This window comes from Lates calcarifer, linkage group LG1, assembly GCF_001640805.2.
Source record: "Lates calcarifer isolate ASB-BC8 linkage group LG1, TLL_Latcal_v3, whole genome shotgun sequence".
Lineage (NCBI taxonomy): Eukaryota > Metazoa > Chordata > Actinopteri > Centropomidae > Lates > Lates calcarifer.
This window is the reverse complement of record NC_066833.1, coordinates 4,250,946-4,275,086: the sequence shown is the minus strand read 5'-3', so window position 1 is coordinate 4,275,086 and position 24,141 is coordinate 4,250,946. Positions and strand designations below refer to the sequence as shown.

At 41.6% G+C, this 24,141-nt stretch overlaps 1 protein-coding gene across 1 annotated transcript; it reads right to left on the bottom strand.

Moving 5' to 3' along the window:
* Positions 1 to 1,276: 1,276 nt before the first annotated feature.
* Positions 1,277 to 23,733, bottom strand: rif1 (replication timing regulatory factor 1). Its single transcript, XM_018704327.2, is given in 40 exon segments — positions 1,277 to 2,534; positions 2,798 to 2,924; positions 3,040 to 3,190; positions 3,315 to 3,430; positions 3,933 to 4,019; positions 4,132 to 4,260; positions 4,378 to 6,042; positions 6,044 to 6,186; positions 6,248 to 7,082; positions 7,084 to 7,578; positions 8,961 to 9,015; positions 9,109 to 9,198; positions 9,299 to 9,441; positions 9,613 to 9,744; positions 9,832 to 9,925; positions 10,102 to 10,304; positions 10,471 to 10,763; positions 10,853 to 10,952; positions 11,459 to 11,608; positions 11,741 to 11,848; positions 12,805 to 12,985; positions 13,380 to 13,453; positions 13,557 to 13,643; positions 14,088 to 14,191; positions 15,141 to 15,203; positions 16,155 to 16,265; positions 16,807 to 16,983; positions 17,119 to 17,233; positions 18,250 to 18,401; positions 18,517 to 18,655; positions 19,488 to 19,580; positions 19,693 to 19,882; positions 21,098 to 21,150; positions 21,152 to 21,193; positions 21,287 to 21,417; positions 21,521 to 21,617; positions 21,733 to 21,811; positions 21,908 to 22,041; positions 22,951 to 22,999; positions 23,509 to 23,733. Coding segments are annotated over 38 exon segments (7,452 nt in total). The 5' UTR covers positions 22,024 to 22,041; positions 22,951 to 22,999; positions 23,509 to 23,733; the 3' UTR covers positions 1,277 to 2,202.
* Between the last annotated feature and the right edge of the window lie 408 nt (positions 23,734 to 24,141).

The window sequence follows — 24,141 nt, the reverse complement described above, 5'->3', positions numbered from 1 at the left end:
TCTGCTAAGCTTGCACGCTGAGTCTGACTTATCTCAATAAACTGTGGAAATGCAACGCAGCCCCTGGCAGCGCTCTGCAGGAATAATCAGATAATTACTTACACACTGAGCCAAGGAGAAGCCTGCTTATCAGGCCATGCGGTAGAGAGGGAAGCAGTGAAAGGAGTCAGTTGCACCTTCTGTCATACTGTATTATATTACCATTACTGTATTTCCCTTTACATTCTTAGGCTTTTAGCCAAGTTTCTCACACCAATCAGATTAGCTTATTCTAATTCTATAAACCCAAGTGTTGCTGATTCAGAGACCTTACATTCAACAGCAGAAAAATCTATGACAGGCCACCATGAGCAAGATCAAAGGTCAGCACCATATCGACACTTCATCAACACTTAAAATAAGTTAAATACCACATATATATGTGTGTGTGTGTGTGTGTGTGTGTATGTGTATATGTATATATACATATATACACACACACACACACATATATATATGCATTACCACATTGACTCAATTTTAAATATCTTCCATGGATTCAAAGTCTCCTGCAGAAATTCTATCTTCAATGTTTTGAGCTCTCAGTTTGCTGAAGTGATGTAATGGTGTACTTCAGGGGTGTGTCAGTACACTATGACATCACTGCTGGGGGTGGTTAATATTACAGGCTGCACAAACCTGACTGACAGTGCAGTGAGTTTCCCCATTTTCACTTCAATCTGACACACAAAACTGTACGCAAAATACCACTTGTACGAACAAAACTACAAACAAAAAAGACACACATGCTTTATAGTGGCTACCTCCCTCCTCCAAGGAGGTTGTTTTTACCCATCTGTTTGTTTATCTGCAGGATTACACAAAAAGCACTGAGGTGATTTGCACCAAACTCAGTGGAGGGATTAGGAATGAGTCAGGGATGAATCCACTGAATTTTGCTGAATATCCAGGAATTTTCCTTATCGATTTTCTTAACATTATGAGATAGAGCATTTTCATCGGTTTCTCAGGAACTAATATATGAAGACATATAGGATTGTTTGGCCTTGGCAGAAGTATGTACTCTACTCAGTGGCATTGTGGTATAATGGTGTGTTGTGACACATTTTACCTTTATCAAAAAATTGCAGCTCCTGTGATAGCAATATTGCATTTGGCCATATTGCAGTGTCTATAATATTTCAGCCATAGAGCCTACTCATCCAATTTGGAATACACACCTGCAGGGGGGAAATAATTACACACATTTAATCTGTCACAGCCACAGAGCCTTCAGTATCATTTAGTCAGTTTATAGCAGCCTACCAAGAGTACTGACTTCAAACAGTCTGAGTCTAGAAAATCATGTTAAATGAAGGGAAACAAAGAATACAGGTATTTAAAAAAAAAAAACAAGAATTGGATTGTAGAGCTCCTTGCTTCTTTCTTCTATGACATACCACTTATACAACACACCTTTCTATTTAAGACAATCAACTCCTGTCTTAACAAAAAAAGTCCAAATGTCCCTCAAAGTCAAACAAAAAGCTCAAAACTGTAATTGCGCTTTAAAAATCATTATCAATTTTGCCTTTTATTTAAGAATTTAAGATCACAATTAAAGACTGAAGTGCAGATTGTCTACTACCATCTACTGTGTGTTTCATTTAATTAAAAATGCGACAAGACATGAAAGTGAGATGACAGAAAAGGATTAAAAACTAAAAAACATGTCAGTGCTATCGTACATTTTTGTAAACAGGAACATGGAGGAATGAAGTGACATAAGAGAAATCATATGTACAAAATTGGAAGCGTTAACAGCATGTGGAGTTATTATTCTTCACCTACATTCGTAGTCTCACATCAGTCCCTTAATACAAAGTCTACAGAGGACAACAGGAAAATCCTTGTTGAGACTTCACCTATTAAAAATCGTCATCTTTTGACACAGCTTAAAAAGTGTAACTGTGCTTCCCTTTGAGCGTTTCTTAAAATCGTCATAACTCCCCAAAGGCTCAAGCTAGAGAAGAAAAAAATCTGCTCCTAGCATTTATTGAAAACATCTTTAGCCAAGAAGAGTCAAAGGTGAGGAAAGGCCAAAGCTGAGTTAAAGCCATAAAATCCTCCTTCGCTGATTTGACACGTCCATTTACACAAAGCCTGGGTGAATAAAAGAACATTTTATCCTGAGTCACAGATTGTTCTTGAAATGGATCAATCTTAGTGCCTCATAGAGCCTGTACAGCTGTCTGACCCAGCAGAAGCAGTAGTCTCCTCAGGATCTGCCGTCTGGCAGAGGCGTGTTTGCAGCTCTACAACCACGCGCCTCATCATGCATCCTAACTGATCGTGCATCTGGACGAGCTGCTGCGGCGAGCAGCGACTGAGTTCAAGAGGCGTCATCCTGCAGGTCAGAGCCTCCACCTCTGACAGCAGCCGTCCTTCGGGCTGATGATGTTCTCCTCCTGCCAGCGTGTCAGGTGTCTGATTGCCATAGTTGTCCTGCTGTGGTCTCCCGTCTGCAGGAACAGGTTCATCCACCAGCTCTGTTGCTGCAAATAGAGTCTGTTTTTAAGGTACTTAAAGTACAAGTTCAACATTTTATAAAAACATCAAATTGTCACTTATGATTATGTGCCACAACCAAGACATACTCCAGCACATAACCCACCATAAAACCAAAGTGTTTTAAGTTTCAGTTTTCACAGAACAAGGCTAATTCCCATTTAATCCCCACATTTTTCTCATCTTTGAAAACCCAAACTTAAACTGGCTGAGGAAGCCTTATTACTGAATATGCAGAGTTTTTACACACCTAATGTCTCGGCTGAGGTCTTATCCTCCTCATCCTGGTTTTGAGGGGCACTAGTCTCCTCCAGTTCAGAGGTCATCATCTCGGTTTCATCAAAACTCTTCAACTCGTCACCACCTCGACCTTTACGCTAGAAGATGATAGTGCAGGTGTCAAATACAAGAATTTCATCTTTATATACTGTGCAGAATTTGTGTTTGTCTTATCGGATCAGTCCTGTTGCTGCCCTCCATCCCCTGGCATACCTGCTGCTCATAATTTTTAAGTGCCTTCTTGACATTGGAGATTTTTGGGGAGCGAATTGGCAGAGTCTTGATTTCATTGGGAGTTAGAGCACTGAGGTCACCGACCGTTTTGATGTTTCTGGCTCGAACAAGCTGCCCAAAACCACGAGACCTGACAAGACAATTAAAAAAAAACAAAACATTCTTTTCATTTAAGCTTTACGTAGATTTTAAAAGGAGCAATATTAGAATAAATACAAAACATTTTTCTTTCATCAGCTCTGTGTTTTACTCACCACATGTTGGAGGATATCTGAGGTAGCACAGCTTCTACAGGTGCAGAGCAGCCAACCAGGGCAGGATAGATACAGTCTTTGGAAACAGGTCGAGGCTCTTGGCTCATTTCAGAAATCTACAAAAATAAATAAATAAATAAATAAAAAGACACATCTACCATTAGGCTTGATAGTGGAGTCAGGAAAAAAAGTGAGCTTAGCAGACCTCTGTAGCCAGCAGCGCCACCATAACACACCAGAATCTAAATCTGTATTACAGGTAATGGAAGTAACCAGGTTCCGACAAGGAAGAATTTGTCAGAAAAAAAAAAAAACAACAATATCTCTGGTTCTGTTCCTGTCAATCATTTATCTTGCAATCATTGGAGTGCAAATGCTAAATCAATGGTGCAAGTCAAATGTGCAGCAGCTTAAGAGCTAAAGATATTTCTCTCAGAAGTTGGTGGAAGACAAATGAGAGCAAATATTGGAAATCTGGACAGAAGCACAACTCTAAACAAATGCTTATGTTGCCCCAGGACTGTATGTCAGCTTATTTGAGTTCCTCTGTCCCAAAGTGTCCCAACACCCCCAAAAATGGTGATAATGATGAATGCTGATTTGTCATCTCTGGCATACCAGGCATTTCTTGGAGCTCTTGTAACCTGGACTGCGCAGATTTCTGGGGCTCAGGATCAGCAAGCCCTTTGTTGGAGTGGTGACATACTAGAATAAAGAGCAGATGACAAGTCATGGTCAATCAATGCAGCTCATTTACAGAAGAAAAAGGTTTGGTTCATGTGGGTCTGAAATGTGACAGTGTTAGTCTCATCCATACCTTGGGCTGTGGGATACTGCAGACTTTGGATCTTCTGGGGGAACTGGTTCTCAGAGCAGGGCTGCGACGATCAATGTCATCTGCCGTTTCCTGCTGCTGGATCGGATCAGCAAAAGACACACGTCTGGACTGTAAAGTTAAAGGCGAAGATCATCCATATTACACACTCGTATAAATATTTTTATAATATTAATAATTATATTATTCATAAATAATATTTTGACAAGTTCAAGCACTGTCTCTTACTTTGACAAGAGGTGAGGGAGTCTCCTCCTCTAGTGGTCTCTTCTGGCCCTTCTTAAGAATACTAGTAGAAGGGGAGGCTGAAGGAGACCAAGTTCCTCTAGTCCTGCCACTGCTGGGGCTTTGGCCAACATCTGACCCCATGACAGCCCCCAGGTCCTTTTGCTTCACTGGAGAATCCTGAAAAACATCTTTGCTAGTAGATTCTGCAGACACTGAAGCATCACAAAGATCAGTCAGAGCGGCATCCAGGTTTACAACTACATTGTTCTCAGTGTTGGGCGGCTGAGTTTTCTCTTCATCCTGACACTCCATAATCTTGGTTTTACCGTCTTCATCATTCTCCTGTAGAGGTGTGATCTCTTCCTCAGTGCTGCCTTCTGTGTGCTGGTTTGAGGCAAACTGTTCATCCTCCTTTGAAAGTTCATTTGGACACCCTACCTGGTTCTGTGGAGAGGAGGTATCATCTTGAGCCATGTCACCCACCAGAACAGCTGGATGTTCTTGGTGGTCTGAATCAGAACCATCTTTAGGATTTTCTTTAACACGGTCCTCAGATTCAGAAACGTCTTCAGCTTTGTCCTCTGAAGACTCTGAGACCTGAGGTTTCTCTGTTGTCTCCTCAGGAGGTGCTGGTGTGTCCACAGCAGATGGGTCACTGAACAACTTTTCCTGAATCTGTTCATCACTGATCCCAACTGGCTCAAGCATTTCCAAACCCCCAGTGTTACTCTCTTGTGAAGAAGTATTGTCAATGTTTGTTTCAGAGTCTCTTTGCCTCTTCTCACGAGGTGACACACTGCTCCTCTCTGTGTCGTCAATCTCAGTATGCTCTGGGGCAACGGGCTCAACCTCCATTGGTGACTCTTTGTTTATTTGCTCTGCAGGGTCACCTGTAACCTGGAGTGATTCAGAACCCTGCGAATCTTGGCTTTTCTGTGATTCTTCTAAATCCGTTACATTTTTTGCTTCTATGCTTTGCATATCTGTTCTTTGAGAGGCATCAGCAACGTCCTTTTCTATATCGTTATTGATTCTGTTTTCTTTAGAGTCAAGGGTGAGAGGACTTGGAAGAGAAGCTCGAGGTTTCCTCCCTCTCTTTTTGGGTATAGGGAGATTTTCTCTGACCTCAGAGGATTCAGACTCTGAGGACTCCATATTTGGTATTAACGGTTGAGAAGACCTTCGTCTTGAGTATCTGCCCCTGCTTTGGGAGGACTCTGCTGATCCAGCAAAATCTAATGACTCAGAGCTCTCTGGGGTTGAGCTAGGACTTGATTTTGACAGCCCTTCTTGTGCTTTGCTCCTCCTGGTCCTACCTCCAGTTGTGACCTCTGCCTGACTGACAACTGATCCAGTTGTCTGAGAATTAGACCGACTCTGCCTTCCTGATGAATTCTTACGGTCACTTGTGTCTTCAGACTCTGTTGCCTCAGATGAAGCTTTGCTTCTTCTGGATCTACGCAGAGACTGGCTATCAGAAGACAAAGGTGTGATCACTTGAGAGTCCTCCTGGCTAAGGTTGTCATCAGTACTGTCTTTTGTCTTGTGTCCGTCTTTGCACTCTGATTCATTCATTGACTTGTTTGTTCTGTCTTGAAACTCGTTAATTGGAGAAGAAGCGAATACTGAAGAATCTTTTTCCTTTTCAGGTCTGTTCTTCAAGCTCAGACTTTTGGGATGTTTCAGGGGAGGGAGTGATGATCTGAGAGTCTCTCTTAATCTCATTATCATCCTTTTTTGTGTGTTCTACAAGCTCAAACCCCTGAGATCTGTCAACAGTTTGAGGCAAAGGGTTGACCATCTGAGAGTCTCTCTTAATCCTCATTATCATCCTTCTCGGTCTGTTCAACAAGCTCAGACTCTCTGCCACCAGTTTGAGGGGAAGGAGTGATCATCTGAGAGTCTCTCTTTAGGTCCTTATCCTTTTCAGTGTGTTCTACAGGCTTGTGTGTGGCAGTTGGGCTAGACTGCTCTTTCTCATGCAAAACTTTTTTCTTCAGTCCGCCTTCCACGCCAGTCTCTAATGATGTTTTGCTTCGCCGACCGCGCCTACCCCGTGATTGGCTTTCATAATCAGACTGTGAGTCTGGGTCAGTCTGGCTGGACTCTCTACTGGACTGCTCTCTGGTGCTTCTCCTTCTGGGTTCAGGATTATCAAGGAACTCCTCTGAACTGCTATACAGTTTGATCTTCTTGTGTGCTCTACCCTGCGAATTAGTCTGGCCTGTCTCACTCTTGTCCCTCTGAGCCCTTGTTCGTAACCTCTCTCTGCCACTGTCCTCCTCAGCAGCCTGCTTACTTCTTGTGTTTGGTCTGCTTTGTGTTGAACTTGACTTTGGAGAATCACTTTTAGGTTCCTCTCCAGAACGTCTCCTTTTTGACTGCACATATTTATCTTCCTGTTCCTCAGGGCCCTCTCCAGGCAGCAGAGGTCTCACTCTTTGGCGTCCAGACCGTCTGGGTTCACCTGGCGAAGTCTGAGTCACAGACGATTGAGAATCATCCAATTCTTCTTCCTGACTTGATGGTTTCATTTCCTCTGATGTGGAAGCCATTTTTGTACTCTCCTTGGCCTCCACTTTGGTCTGGGTGTCTGGGATAACATCTTCATCCTCTGTTGTGTCACTGGGCAGTCTCTCAGTCAGCCTTACAGGCTCACTTTTTATCCCAGAGTCTTTAGGTCTTCGAGGGGACTCCAGTGGCATTGCTCACAGGACACTGGGAGTTTATTTTTCCTGTCTGACTGGACTGGGAATCTTGAGAGTCTGGACCAGTGAGTGTCTGCGAAGACTGATAAGAGGATGTCTTGTTGTTTTTAGAGAGTTCTTGGCTATTGGAGGTCTTTAAGAGGGGACCTGTGAACTTGGAAGCACTGCTGGGGCTGGCAGGCTTCCCCTCAGCATACTTCTCCAGAGTGATAAAGGACTGACGGCGACTGTTGGATTTCTGAGGAGTCCCTGAGACCAAATCTGAAGAGCCAGAGATGTTAGGACTTGAGCCTTCTTTAGTCTGAATTTCATTATCTTCTGCTCTATTGTCACTCTTGGTAACATCCTCCATGGAAACATCTGCTGACTCTGGAATCACCTCTTCCTGCTGATGGTTTTCTGTCACGTGATCTGCTTCTGGGCTGGCATAGTCTTGAGTCTCTTTTGTTAGAACTTCATTGTCTTCCTCATTTTCCATATCTTCCTGAGGAACCTGGAAGAAAAAGTAACTACCTATGTCAACAAATATGCACATAAAAAGATTTCGGATCAAAGCAAAAAGATGTTTTTTTTTAAGTGTGAATATGTACAAAATGCAAGTTCTGTGATATCAAATTACACAATACAAGAAAATGAAGAAATCTCTGCACTGAGAGCTTATTATCAGTTTGTCAAATACCATTCAAATCCTCACTGTGTGCTGATGTGACAACGTAAATCAAAGTGCTATGATTAATAGAAAAAAGGTAAATGGGAGCAGAAGCACATCATCAGCTCATGTCACGTGCTGCCCTTATGTTTAGAAAATGCAGCTCCACAAACTTTTTGCCCCTTTTGACTGTATTGTTTTGCATATGTGCACATTCTTCCCCCTTTAAACTGTCCACATACAACATCTCCCGCCAGCCAGTGTATTTTGCGTCACTTCATATTATATTCTGATTGGTTGGTTTGTGGAAGTAGGTCATTGCAGCAGTCACACTGTGAGACCTTGGTCCTAAATTTCTGATGCTGCTTGAATGCAGCCACAGGCAGTCTTTGGTCAGAAAAGCTCCAAATCAGCCATCAGTGGACGTGTCTCTCAGTGTTATGTAACGACCACAGATTTAAATCATCAGGCAGCCTGAAATATAGGATAAATATATATGATAAAGGGGGCTTAAATATACAGAAGTCATCATGTTAACAATTCAAGACGATGTTATATGTTATACTACACAATCTTAAAAAAGCATGTTGTTCATTTATTGTTTTATCAAGTACTACAATAATAAAAAAGGAGCTACTGCAATTGATTGCAAAATTGTATAGCGTAACAACTGCCCCCAAAATCTAATCAGGATGCCTCCTGGGGACTTCATGGGGAGGTAGTGTGAGCATGTCCAAGTGCAAGGAGGCTCTGAAGCAGACGCAGAACATATTGGAGAGATTACACATCTGGCCTGAAACCAGCTCAGGATCCCCCAGGAAGTGTTTGTGGTTTGGTTAGAAAGATATCCGAGAAACCATGTTTTTTGCCTGCTGTTAAATTTCTGGTCAATGAACGTTAAACTTCACTTAAAACTTTTTGCATGAACAGACTGAAAAGAAATCCTCGCTTTGGTAGTTTGTGTCATATCCTGACAAATGCTTAATTCTGAAGATACAGTCCTGCCACTGCCTTAATTGAAGCTCCAAATGATTTCTGTAATACGTTTTTAACCTGGAGATGCTACAGATGATTAATACAGACTGAAACTAAAGCTGCAGTTAAGCCCAAAATAGATGAGAACTATCAGGTGCTGAAAGTAATAATGTACAAGGAGTTGTTTTATTCATGAAAAACAGGACAAATGACCCCCCCCCGGGCTGTGACGAGGATGTGTGTTTCATTACCTTGCTCGGAGCCTCTTTGGTAACCTTGTCAACTTGTTCTGTTGGCAGTTTGTCCCTGTGGGAAAAAATGGTTCATTATGTGTATTCTGTTTTTTTATGAGAGAGCAGGGATTTATCCTGATTTTAGTAACAGATGCTCAGAACTTACAAAGAGTCCTCTTGGCTCTGAGTGTACTGAGAGAAAACTGTTGTATCCAAAGAAGCATCAAGGTTGTTGTACATGGCTGGGATGTCAACCCTGTGGCCAAGGAAAACATTTCACTTCACACAACTGACAACATGGACACTTTAAATGTATTTCATTAAGATGGTCAAACAGACAAGGGGACAAATCTGACCTTTTAGTCCTCTTCACCTCCTTCTGGTGCTCTGTCAAAACTCTCTCCTTTGTCTCAGGAGGAATGAAGACAAAGTCGATGGAGGCCTCCTCCTCCAACACCTCTCTGCGGGGAGGCTTGGGAGAGCTAAAGTCCAGCTTTGTCTGCGGAGGAAAATACAAGGGAACCCATTTGTGCAATGGTCAGATAGTAAACAATTAACAACAAGGGAAAAACAAGCAAGCCAAAGTAGCATTTACAGTATACTAGCTTTATGCAAAAAGGTTTATCTGTTATTAAAATGGAAACACTACCTGATTAGAGTTTAGACTTACAGAAACAGGTTTGGGGGTCTTTGCGGAGCTCTTGTCCTTCAGGTCAGCAGCCTTTCCCAGCAGTGAGTCCCTCTTCCCCACAGACGAGATGGGCATCCCACTGAGCTTGGTCTCCAACTGAGAACTCTCACTCTAAACACAAACACAATCAGCCAAAAATAAGAAAAGGACAGAGAGAGTGGTAATGTATTTTTAATAATTTAATTTTTGGCAACTTACAGAATATTGCCCACTGAGCTCATCAGAAACAGTGACGACCTCAAAGCCAGGGAGAATGATTGGGATCTTCTGCTTCACTAGGCTCAGTATTGGTCTGTGTAAAGAAAATGGAGACATTTTTTACTGAACAAGAGGTCAGTGAAATCACCCCACAATCACTGTGGTCAGATGTACTAGATTCAGTCTCGCAAAATGAATACACATACCCATAGCCCTTTCCTCTGGCTAAAAATACAAATGCAACATTAAAAATAACCTGAAGAATCTCACCTGATCTCTTCGGGGTAAGTGAGGCTGACTGAGTTGGCGAAGGTGGAATTCCAGAACTGAGTGGCTGAGGTGCGGAGCTGCTTATTCTTGTGTGGGAACAACACACACAGCAGAGGAGAAAGCAGAGCCAGGAGCTCATCATTGTAGGCCAAAGTAGATCGGCTCTGCAGGCAGCCAAAAACCTCACTAAGAAGCTTCTCAAGCTGCAGGACGCACAGGGAGAAAAGAAAATATATACCACTCGTAAACTCAATTGAATATGATTATTAAAAATGTGCATTCTTTCAAAAGTCATTAAAACAGTAAGCTAATGTTGACTAATCAATTAATTAACTAATCAGATCAATGCCCATTGGATAAAGAACTCACCTTTGCCAGAAGCTGCGAGGTGAGTTCAGGCTGCTCGCTTGCTGCTGGTTTGTAGAAGAGGGTGAGAGGCTGAATCAGAGAAGCGAGTGCCTCCTGGACAGCATTGGCGAGGGTGAGGTTGGTGAAGAGAGCAGACAGGATGGAGACCAGGGCAACTCCCGTGGCCTCGGAGGAAGCATCTTCAGGGCCCTCCAGATAAACCTCCAGACACTGGACTAGCAGGGACTGGAACGTGGTGAGATTCCCAAGGGCCTTGTTCCTCTTTTTCATCCAGTTCACAGGTGTGTGAGGAGCTGGAAGAAACAAGAATGAAAAAATGAATTCTCCGTTTAATTTAAGGCATATTTGGAGACTGAAAAAAGATTAGATTAAGTTCTCTTACACTTCAGCTTTTGCTGAAACTGAGGTGTGTACGGCGAGAAGTCCACACACTCGACCATGACTTGGAGGATACTGGCGACAGCATGTAATGTTGAAGGAAGCTGGAAGATCAGAATGCATCAAACCAGGGTTGTTATCAAAACAGATACTTTCAAGACACCAGAGCAGAGGGGGCAAACAAAAATGAGTCACACTCCCTGATGACATAACAGAAACAACGTGAAATGATGACATGGAAAAACGGCAGCCAATGGAAAAAGTCCAACAGCTGACCAACCAATGTTGTAACTCTCACTCACTCAGTCACAGACATTCGTATTTACATGGCTGGCCCTGCTGTGGCAGTACAGCCAAAAAGTACCTTAACTTCCAGGTGAAGATTAAATTTTCTAGATGGTAACATTATCCTATTTATTATTTTGAAAAACTCTTAATGTTAGGATGAATCATCTCAAACTTGTGTGCAAATTCTGAAAAAATATTTGATTAGATTTTTTTTCAGGTTGGCAGGATACACTGTATTTTGTACAATGTCCACCACTAGAAATTAAATCTTCATTTGTTTTGGACGCTTTACTACGATGGCAGCTTCCTCTCCTCTACTCACCATTAAGGCATCCTTGTCTATGGAAGCAGTCATCTTTGCACAGAGCTCCTCGCAGCAGATGTTCTCCTCAGCTGTGACCACCAGCGCCGAGCAGCGGGCAAACACCTTGTACAGCTTCGACCACGTGGACAGCATTGACTTCTGGGCCGCCTAAACAAAACAAATACAGGGATCAGAATCAGGATTTACCCACTGGTGAAAGTGAAAACAGGACCAAGGGCAAAACAGTGGTTCAAAGTGTGATGATCATGTGGGTAAAATAAAATCCTATGGTTAACAGACCTGCTGTAGTGGTGTGCCATGAAGTAGGTGTGTAATGGGGAACAGCAGGGCAGAGTGCATGGCACTGAAGTTGTGCTCCAGAGCATCACCTTGGTTGACTTCATTAGACTGTTAAAAAGAAGGAAAGAAAGAAAAGTTACTTATGTGAGATAAAATAATTTCTTTATGCTGGTATCAGGTTCACTCTGGAGAGCTGTCAAAGGGAGAACAAAGCTTCTCCTGAGATCACAGTCTTATGTTCTGTGATCCTGATTTATTCTTCCCAGGCAATAACCAGTAAAATATTACTTCAACCTTAATGTCACTTCTTTTCAATCATGGGATGTACATTAGTTAGTTACAGGTGACAGCTTATAATTTGTGTAAAATTTGTGCTGGAAGAATAGACCAGAGTGATAAATAAATAAAATGCAAATGGGATGGCACGCAGTGGAGTGCATACCTTCCCCCAAGGCCAAACAATCTTACATGTCTGTCAGATACAAATTATTATCTGGATCTGCATCAAACTGTACAAACTGTAACTCACATTTTTTTACATTAAGATCCAAACATTATTTCCTGAGAAACTGATGAAATGTTGAAAAATGTCCAATCCCGTAATGTTAGGGAATTTTTTTTTTTTTTTTTTTTAATTCCTAGATCTGTAATGGCTTCTTCTCTGGTTAATGCCCATTAAGTTTGGTGCAAATCAGTTCAGTAGTTTTCCTTCTGATAAATAAACAGACACAGGCAAAAATATAATCTTGTTGGCAGAGGTAAAAATAAACAATGAAAAGTTGCGACAAATCATCAAGAAAGCAGATTCAAAGGATTTGTAATTTCATAGTGCCTCCACTTTTTGTGCTTTTATACCATTAATTTAACTGCTGGTTGCTACTAGAATTTGTGCTGCTCTGTGGTTCATTCCTCACATTGTGAGTGGGAAATATTTCTTTAAAACTGACCTGCTAAAGAAATAATCCAATTGACCATGTAACCAAATTTGGAGATTAATCTGCCCATCAGTCACAGACTTAATTGGTCATGCCAGTTACACTGACAACAGGTGCTTCTCCACCTACCTGTGTGATGGTGTCTGTGAGCGGGCTGACCATCACGCTCCACATCCTCCACAGCTGCTCCTTGTTCTGCAGAGAGCCTGCACTGCCTCTGATGGCACCGAGCACCGCCTCCGCAAACGCTAAAGGGGAAGTGGGGCCTGACAAGCCACAGCCCACCAGTGTTTGAAGGCACTGAAAAAACCTGCAGACAAAAAGACACAGAGCCAAATTCAAAATATGTACCACATTCACAAAGCCACACTACTGTTTTCATCATTTTAAAACAGAATAGACTTTGTCATTGTACAACCCACACCAAAATCAATAATTTAGAAGTTCGGTTTGGTCAGGCAAAACAACAATTGCAAATGTGTCACTAGTCTGAAATTTTACAAATCAGACAACCAATTCATTTGGTTAATCAAGAAAACTAATTAGTTAGAACCTGGCTTTACCTCAACCAACTACAGGAGCAAAACACTACTTAAACATTAATGCTAGTCTGCAACCTTGTTTAGGTGGGTGGTACATGTCAAAGTAACAGCCAGTTGATCAATGTTACTCACTTCACCTGACATAAGGAAGTAAATGTATACCTTTCGTCCTCTATGTAGGCCGAGAGCATGCTGCTGTTGTAGAGTAGAAGGATGAGAAAAAGAGCTGGTGTTCCCTGGGGAAAGGAAAAACAAGAGTTTACTTAGCTGTGAGAGCATTTCCATGAATGCTGTATATGAATGCGTTTCGTGATTAACAGTGGACCAAGAGGCACTCACATTGAGCACATCCATCTTGCCAACCTGGTAGGAGGCAGAGCCAAGAACTCTCTGGGGAAGACCTTTCACCGTGGCCTCAAACAGAACCTGAGGAAGAAACATTTTATCAGCTTAACTTTGAAAAACTGCAACAGAGCAATAACATTCAAATAATGGATTCAAATAAGTCAGCTTAAAGCCACCAGCCAAAGAGTCAACTAACAAAGAAACAGTTGCCTACAGTTAAAAGAAAAAATCCAAAACTTTAATAATGGAAAACAGACCCATGAGGTTTTTGTTGTTAAACTAAATATTACATGGTGATAAAATGTTCAAAATGCTGGCTCTGAAGTTTCAATACATCTTTTTTTCTAATTAAACCTTGTGTTTTCTTATTGTGATTTTGTCAATGTTTCGTTTTATTCTACTGTGTTTTTCAAAATGATAAATGAATGAATCAGTTGAATTCTGGGTGTGATTACAGTCGGTTAATATGCATGAAAAGATGAAGCAGTGCATATCAGGCTTGAAGGATTCTGATCTTGGTCTTACCAGGACTCTGTCTGCAGGCAGAGCTCCTGAGGTGACGATGCTCTGCAGAGCCTGAAGCATCAGTGTGAGTACTTCACAGCCCTGACGGTCCTTCTTACTGCCTACTAACAACCAAGGATGAGATTCATTTCAAAAGCCCCTCCGCAGAATGCCAAATGTAAACACGTTCTTAAAAGAGGCTAACACCAAAAATAGCTGTTTTTTTTCTTTTTTTTTTTTAAGAGAGTCATCATTGGGGACAGACCCCTCAGTGTTTGTTCTCTTCATAGCAGTCCAGACCACAATGCTCTGAACGCTCCGACTTAAACTGATGATTGATGAGAATGGGTCAGATCGGAGAGGAGGACATGGTCTCACTGGTCCTGCTCCCAAACAACAGAGCCAAGACCCAATCAGAGTGCTTTATGTGGCGCTGCCAGGTGGGACCCACAGCTTTAAGAGCCCACCTTGCTGAGCAGCAGCCACAACAGTGGAAGCAGTAATAATTTAAAATGACATTAACACAAAGCAGATGGAATCTGACATATCCTTTAAGGCCACTTTTATTTGTCCCTCATTTTAGGAGGAATTTTCAAGTAACCAAGTTTCATCTTAACAGTTCTGCAACCAAACATGTAGTATGGTGGTTATTAAAGCCACAAGACATGCCAGTAAATAAATAAATATCCTTACAATACATTCTCACAGCGGACACAGCTTTTTTGTGTTTATTGCCCAACAAAAGCATAAAGTGCTGACAAAAATGAGTAAACTGGGAGAAGTTTCTGTGCTTAAACAGCTGTTTTTAATGTTTTCTAATTGCAAACATGGGGAGTCTGATTATACAGCTACCTCTGGAGATCTGTTTGACTGCTTATAAAGAAATCTGCTATTTTTTTCCATGCTTTATTGTGTTTTTTCTTACCATAATTGTACATGTTCAGCTGCTCAACTGGACAGCTGAGTAGAAAAGATGTGTGTATTTGGCAATTATTTTGCATTTCTTTACTTTGGTAGTGTTATCCACATCACATGCTATACCCAGTTAAGATGACTTAATATCAAAGTACTTACCAGACTCTATAGTTAGGTTGACATAACGGACAAGATTGGTCCATAGGACAGCCAAAAGGGAATCTGCAGGAGGGTAGAGGAGAGAAAACTTGGATCATGACAGCAGGTTTTAGGTTAAAGTCAGAAGGAACCCTGAGAATGTGTACTAATTTTTTTGTACTGTAAAACCTCTTTTACATCAGGGACACCAGAACTTTAAAAACCGTTAATCTTAAACCAAGGTTTGCATATTTGCAGTGACATGACACAGTCTCTAAAATAATTTGCCCTAGATGTTTCAGTTGCAGATAAGAAAACAACTGTTTCATTGGCTGAGTGATGAGCTTTCCTCCCCAGGGTGCTGACAAAGAAGGTGAAATTTTGTCACACACAATTCAGCGTCATCTAGCAAGGTACATTCCTGGTGGATAACTTTTTAACGTCAATGTTGTTTTTCTACCATCAAGGTCATCACAACAGAGGATAAATTAGATGAAACTGTGACAACTGTCATATCCTTTCTGTGAGTATTATAAACTGTTGTGCTGCGTTCTGGGATATAATAAGCTTTAAAAGCATTGCTTGTTGCTACAACCAGACTTCCTTAAAATATCTGTCACACAGGTAACTTGGACGCCCACTGAATAAAGTTACTCCAGAAAGCTCACAACAACCAGGTTAAGTACATGTAAAAGCATTGTATGACTCAAAATCAATCCACTTTCTACTCACATCATTCCTCTAAACCTTAATATTTGTTTATTACTTAAGTCTTTAAGTAAGTCCAAGACTGTGCTTTTAGTTAATTAACTGCCTTCCAAGAACAGCTGTTCATATTTGTGAGTGCAAGCATGGCCTCCTACAGATTATTTGAAGCTTCTGACTATAAAACAAGCTCAACTGAAAAACAACCAGGTATTGATGACTGAAGTTTTACCTCTCTACAGGAGGTGGTGGAGAAGGTTATCCATACAACCTAGACTAGAAAGGAAATCACATGCAATCCACTCAGTCAAGTCCAGCTGTGACGTTTACCTGGAGCGTCTTTGCCAATGTTGGTGAATCCATCTCTGATGTTAGAGATTAGCACTGTAGCATGTTTAGAGAAGGAGGAAGCACCGGAGAGGAGGGGGTGGTTTAAGGGCTCTGGAAAGAAAAGACAATCTTGCTTATATGGTAAATATTTCATTATTGAACTGGAGTGTTTATTCGCCTTCCCAATATAGGCTATACAAAGGTTGAACAGCTGGACAATCAGTTCACAACTGCCTTATCCATCCCTGTCACCATTGTGTGATGGTTTTTCTGTTGCTTCTTTCTGGCTACTTACTCCTGCTTCAAAAAGCCTGGTTGGCTGGACTGTCTAGAAAAACCAACAACACATCTGCCCTGCATTTCTAACCTGTCACAAATGCCAAGCCTCTCACATTGACGTAGTGTGAGTCCATTGATGACCAAAGGGTCATCTGATATGTAAAGATTCATTAATTTTCTTTATCTTAAACCACACTTACATAAAAGTAAATATAACTGTATATAGTATTTTATATAAAATATAGAGCTCCACCAAATGTTAATTTAAAATGACAAGTTGAAGATCAGCATGTGTCAGAGCAGGTGACTACAAATGTATGACTTGCTAATCTACCATCATGTACAAATATGCATGTGTGGCTTGGACTCTCACCAAGACTCAGGATCAGTTTTCTCTTTGCTGCAGCAGCAACAGCCTCTGGCCCCAGGAAGTAGTGGAGCAACATCTCCAGGCCCAGCAGCTGGGTGGAGGGGAAGGTGGCGGGGACGTGGACACTGGAGTTCAGACTCATCCGAGACGTGTTGGCTGGGCTGTTGAAGCCTGGAGTGCCTGTAATCATAGAGTAGAAACTTAAATTACTGTCTCAGCCAATGTCACTGCTCACTGATGGAACGTCAGTCTTTATGCAGTGCATCATGGGGGACAGATGGCTCTGGGTGGAGGGAGTTGGATGTATTAACTTACCAGTTTTGGGTGTGCCAGGTGGAGCAGCACCATTTTGAGCGACGGCTCTAGAAGGAGTGCCCGGGACTGCAGAGGAGTCAGATCCAATAGTGCACTGGAGCAGAGGCACTGAAACCTGGAGAGAGACGAACACTGTTCACTCACCACGTATTGCTCTCGAAAGATAATTTTGAAGCCTTTTCAGCAAATGAAAAGAACAACTTATTTCATGTAGATAACAACTTCTTGTATTCATCCCCTCATACTAGAGATGTGTGCATAACAAGACTGTGTGAATGTGCGTTCATATTTGATCACTGTCGCAGGTTAATCCCTTGTTGTCACCAATGACAAATTTCAACTGTAGCTCATTACTGATGCAATTACACTGAATTCCCGGTCCTTCTCTCTGAACATTCATCTGCTTGTGTGCCAACAAATATGAAAATTAAACTTAATTTAAGCTTTTAAAAACACACCGTCCAACCAGCGGGATGCTTCAGTGTGTACTGGACTCAATCCTCACAGAACCTTGACAAAATTATTCATTTTTTGAAAGCTTGAAGGCATTGTTCATGCAGCCAGCCACAACAAATAAAACCACATTTGGAGGTGGTTTAAAATGCGATCCCATTCAGATCTCTATGCAGATAGGCTGATGATGTCCCGATACACGAATCCAATCTGATCGTTTTCAAATAACAGTGCAGACAGTCTGTCCTAAAGATCTAATTTGAAAAACAAATCTGACCTGCTTGCAGTCTGAACAAAACCTGAGTCTCTTGATTCTATCTGTGCAAAGTCTTTTAGGATCCCTATATCACTGCACTGTTGACACAGCTCCAAAGGTCCAACTACAGGCCTTATAATCGTTTTTATGACGAGAGGCAAAAAAAACCCCTTCCATTTCTACCATGTTTGTGCCTCTGTAACTCCAGTTCAGTATCTCTTCTACTCATTCTGACTTTGTGGTTGTAAAATTTAAAGTAACATTTTTATTTTGGGTCGATTATTATCAGGCTTGTGCAGAATATGGGGATATCTGATAACAGGTTAACAAGAAATTGTTGTAAGACGTGACAGGCTGGGAAAAAAACTAAACTAAATAGTCTTGCATGTAGAGTTGAGAGAGAGGAGAAGGGAAAGTCTAACCTGATCAAAGTTGGATGACAGGTTGGGTCCCAGCTGGACCACCAGGTACCACCAGACCTCCACCTTGGTGAGCAGCAGGGCTTCTGTCCTGACGTGGATGGATGTGAGCGGCTGCATAAGGAGCTTCATACGTTTGGCACTGCACAGGATGTCTTCAGGAGTAAACAGGAGTACGAAATTAAAACTTGATGACTGCGACTGGCTACTTTAAAAAGTTAAAAGCCTTGGATTTGTCAGAGAACAGGAACCATCACGTCAGCTGCTCACCTGGATTGAGAGAAAAGTTATCTATGAGGCTCTTCCAGGCGATGAAGGCGATCTTCTTGATGGTTGGAGAGGAGCTGCGGAAACCAAGCTCCTCCAGATGCAGCAGAGAGTTGATGAAGGGACCTCCTCTGTGCAGCAGCTGGGGAAGAAAAACCCTTTGATCAGTCTGATGTGACCAACTGAACACTGAACTGAACATCTGAGAAATTTCAGTCCAGCTAAATTACAGGTCTTGGTCATGCCTTTCAGTAAACTTCTCCACATAGTGGATGGAATAAGAATCTGCTCTCAACTAGCTCTGAGACAATTAGTTGACCAATTGATTAAAAAACTGACAAATGAACTGCCACACTTTTTGCTAACTAAGCAAAAATTCAGAGAATTCATTGCACCACCTTTTAAAATGGTGAATATCTGCTGGTTTTCTTAGTTGTCCTCTTAGGCATCCTTCAAATTTGAAGGCTTCACACATTTTTCACACTAAATTTTCTGGCATTTTTTTGTGCAAAAAACAGAATCAATTAATTTAACAACTATTTTCATAACCAATAATACAGTTAGTTGCAGAGAGAACACATCTGGACTTAAGATTTCCCACAAATTAATTAGAACCTTTTAATAATGAATCCATCTTCAGTGCTCCTACTCATAAATTCTTTATGTGTACTGAACTCCAGGTGTGTGGAGTGCTGAATGAAGTGAGAGTAAAACCCAACATAAGGTGTGTTGATAAGCATCAAACTGGGTTTTTCCTTTAATTAGTCGTCTGCCTGTATGTGTTTAACTCTTAAAAGTTCAATCAGTTCTCCAAATATAGACAGCAGCTAAATCTAAATAAAGAAAGTTTTGAAGTTTGTGGTGATCTGTGGAGAAAAGGCCTGTTCTTCTGTGTATGACACATTCAGCCATACATTTATCTATGGACATTTCAGGGGTTGAATGTGGAGACAGAGAGTATATATACACTTTACCTTCCCTAGCAGTTTCACAAATAAGGGCCAGAGCTTCAGGACGTTGGTTTCATTCTTGGACATGAAAAGCTTCTGCAGCTCTGGGATCAGTTTCTGTGAAGACAAACAGTATGTATGTCAACAGAGTTTCTCACATTCCTCAATTCCTTCCCTTCTTGGCAGATCATTTCAGTGCTCATTTTCAGTTTCTGACTCAGGAACTAACCGTGGACATCATTGGTTCGATGATAGCAGCCACCTCCATCTGTTTTTCCAGCAACAGAGGCATGCCCAACTCCATGGCCGCTGCTGCTCGTAGACGGACCTTGGGCGCAGAGTGGACCACCAGGGGAATGACTAGCTTCGCCCACCGCACTGCTCCGTCGCCCATCTGTGCTGGCACCTGCTCCAGCATCCTTTAAAAGATCAGAGAAATCAGAACCGACTCACAATCACTATCACTGCACTATATGATGAAATTACAAAAGTAAATCATATGTTGTTTCAACACGCAGAGTTTTCAATAAGCAGTCTTATCATTGTCACTTATATGACTTTATAACCTTTAATCGGATGAAGGATTTTTCGATGATTGGATCTTAAGTTATCAGAGAAACAAACAGAGCAAACAGAGCCCCTCTCACAGTGAGTGAGTGTCACAGAGAAACACATTTTTATTGTGAAACTGCTTTATTCTGTGTTTTTACTGGTTTTCATTATCAGGTCTGTTTGTTTTAGAGACAAGGAGACCTCTGGGGACAAATCGGCTCCCAGTAAAAACCTCACGAATTATGAACAGCGAAAGAATTCTAACCTAAAAACAAACTGAACCCCTTAAAAGAAGCTGAGCTAATGTTAGTGACAGTTCGTTTACAGTGTCAAGTAAGTGCAGAAGAATAAATTGGCCTTCACACAACACGTCACATCTTTGATTACAAAACACCGGCGTGCTATCTAAAACACACACTGGGCCATATTTTGCTGTGGACAAGCAAAGGCAGCACAATGAGGGGTCTTCTTAACGGCAATACAGCGGGATCTCAGCTTAAAAGAGACTGATGAGAAAGTCTCAAATCATCATAAAGAAAAAAAGAACTTTCCACCTTGTAAGAGACATTTTCCTGCTTCAGGCAGTTACCACAGAGAGTTTTAAAAGGATGATTCAAATGGTCAAACACGAGGCCTACAGCACCACAATGTGGTCCATACCTACTTTTCAGCAGGTTGCCATCACAAGCTCACAGTGACTAAATCTTACTAAATACTGAACAATAATATTTTTGGCTGAGCAATGTATAAAACTGTTTAAATGAAGGATTCTGATTCTGATTAAAGGACAGAACAACAGTCCTTGTTTGTCTAAATGAACAATGTTGAACACTGTTAAAAGTCATATTTAATCATCATAATGATCTTAATATTAACATTCCTGAGTCAAAAACTACAGACTGAGCCTTTATTTTCCCCATTTCTTTGTCAAGAGCCGTTATATTAACAGCTTGGTCTGCAAAATAACACATAACACATCTCCAAATGAAGTTTATCAAATTCAAGGAGGATGTGACTCCTGTTGTACATTATCAGTACTGCTATAATCTTAAAGAGCATTAATATGAACTGATCTTTCTTACCTGATGACAACGTTCAAGGCTTCATGCTCCATCACTACAGACTGGATGTCCTCCTCTGCTCCACACACTCTCCAGAGTTCCCAGTATAGACGGCACCTGTTCAGAAGGAGTAACACGGATCAACACACCAGTCGTGTGACACCTCTCACACACATATATCCCTGGATTTAAATCTCTGCTGATGCTCACTTTTTTGCCAACTACATCTGAAGGAAAGCTCTGCTTGGAGATGACCCATAATGCTCTGGTGCATGTGTTCTTATCCGTTGACTTTACCACCAGAGAGCAAAGTGCTGATATTATTTCTGCTGCAAAAGTTTCTGGAAAACAAACAGAAGAGTGTTGTCATCAGCAGTAATTTCATGCCCATGAAATGTAATCCCACCAAGTCACATAATGAAGATGTAAGAAATATGTATGTACCAGGCACTCCAGAGACGACATGAGAGTGGTACACACAAAACCCTAAAGCTTGCAGGGCAGCCTGGCTCAGCTCTGCATTCGGACTGGTTATATGAGCCTGGAAAAGACATGACATAAAAATATTATGGCATAGATATCAACATTTTAACAATCAAATCGGAAGTTGAGAAGTTCCTCTGGCTCCGTATGTTAGTGATGGGGAAAAGACTCACCAAGATGGCTTTACCCAAACGAGAAAAGTGCTTTTCAACTGCAGGAAGAAACTGGCGGCCTTCCTCACCGCTGAGCCGACTGCAAAGGAAAAAGAAAAGGAATTTCTTCTCAATCCTAACCACATTCTGTTGATATATCCAGAGGACAGTGGAAGACCCAGAGCTAGCATCTTACTTGGCGATGGTGAGGTAGGCGTCTGTCTGCTCGGACTGTCCAGCGGCACTGTCCTCCAGAGACTCCAGCAGAGGGAGGAAGCTGGAGCTGCTTGGAGGCTCTGCCGTCGCCATCATAATTACTCACCTCAAGGCCTTTAAAAAAAACAAGGGGAGACACAGAAAAGTAAGAGCGAGTAAGGATGGCGGTTTCATCCCAAGCTCCTCCTGTCTACATGTGTCCTTAAGCAACACACTGATGAGCTCTGGTCACTGTTTAATGGTATTTAATCTTAACTGATTAAATGAAAAAAAAAAAAAGATATTAGTTAATGAATAATCACTAGTCACAGTTTTAGTAAAGGTGACAGTGTTTGAAGACTTGAAGATGCAAAAAGGTCTCAGTTTGTTTAAAATCAAGGTTTTCTGTTTGCTACTTTATCAAATTAAGTTCGTCTCTGTCCTCTCCTGGCTGTTGGCGCCTCATTGCAGTTGTTCGCCCTCCTCTTTTTTGTCCCTCTCTTGTGTGCAACTTTGTACTAATCTCTGTCTCCTGTGTGGCTCTGGCCTGTTGGCTGCACCTCCCATATCGGGATCTATCACAAGCCACGATACTGTCATCTGTCCATACTGTAAATTCGACAGCTACTGCATGTCTGTCCTTCCCGGTAGAGGAATCCCTGCTCTGATGTTTCTTCCATTTTTCCCACAGAGCATGGTTTTGCCTTATCTGGTTCAGGACGCTCCAAGGACAGAGGGTGTCATAACACTGTACACATTGTGAAGCCCCTTGAGACATGTTTGTGATCTGTGACATTGTGTTATATAAATAATTATATATTATATAAATAATTTTGGACTTTTTCTCCTGTTTTATATCCACTTTTAACTTATTTGTATCTTTTAATTGTTTACTTCTTCTCAAATCATATTTAAGCTCATCGTCTTTCATATCTTGTCTTGACATATCATTAAGGCTCAAGTAAAGCTTTTTTACTTTGTACTTTGCAGAGTTGTGTGACATTCAACTACAATAAGCAGGATGATGGATGATGATGCTCATACCTCAGTGAGATTTGTGTCAAGCTGCGTTCACCCTCCACCGTATCCAGAGCTGTTAAACGGGGGGGACAAGATAAAAAGTTATGAGTATGCAGGCGTGTGTGTTAGAATTGGCTGACAGTGTAAACAACGAAATTATCTGAGTGTTGAATGCTACCAGAGGCCATCACTCCAGTGCCAACACACAAAACAAGTTAGTGTCCTGCTAAAAGTAACGACTGCCAAACTTTTTCAACACATTCCACACATTACAAGTTAAGAAATGTGATTGCTCAAGGGCCAAATGCATTTTTTTTAGACAGCTCTGAACCATGCGGGACGGGGGAGGGAGCAGCCAGCAGCAGCCTGCTAATGGCAACTAGCTTCGTCAAGTTAGCAGCGCTAGCAGGCAAAGTTTGATACACACACAGGTGGACAACGGGGGTGCTAGCACCGCCTCACCTGTCCCCGCGAAGTCACATTGTCTAGACTCACCTACAAGCAAACACACAACGCTAACGCACAAATATTTCTAATTTTGTTGGGTTTTTTTGGACGCAACACGCAGCAACCACCGCTCACCGCAAAGGAGTTCGGGATGAGGGATGTGAGAGGCACAAGTGACACAGCATCAAAGCCGGAGATTTCACCAGCTGTGTCCGCGTCACTCCCCGGTGTCTGCGCCTTTTAAATCCAGCGTTTTATTGTTTAATATCTCAGCTTCCTTCCTCTGTCTCTGTCTCCTTGTGCTGTTACCCCGCGAAATCGCCTGGCGCCAAACCACGACGCCGACGTACAAAATTACCTTTGACCTGGTCTACGTCATACCCGGGACCGCCCATTTTACCTTATAAGGAAAACAGTTAATAACAATGAAAAGCGTTAATATAAATAAAACTGGTCCTTTCTGTTTGTTTTTAACCCTGTATACTGTGAAAATGTTTAAAAAGCCGCGGTGGAAACTCAAGAAACTGTACCCTACTTGAGTACTTCCACTCCACACAACAATTCAGTTTGTATAGTACTTTGAGTCTGTGTATATAAATGTTTTTTTCTGTGCAAGAGTTTAATAATACATCAGATCAATGTATAATATGCATGTGTATTACTGTATACATGTGTATGTGTAATATGAATATAGTATATACATGTAAATAATATATGATCTTATATGTAAGATATTGGTCAAGATGATAAACAGAGCCATATATATAT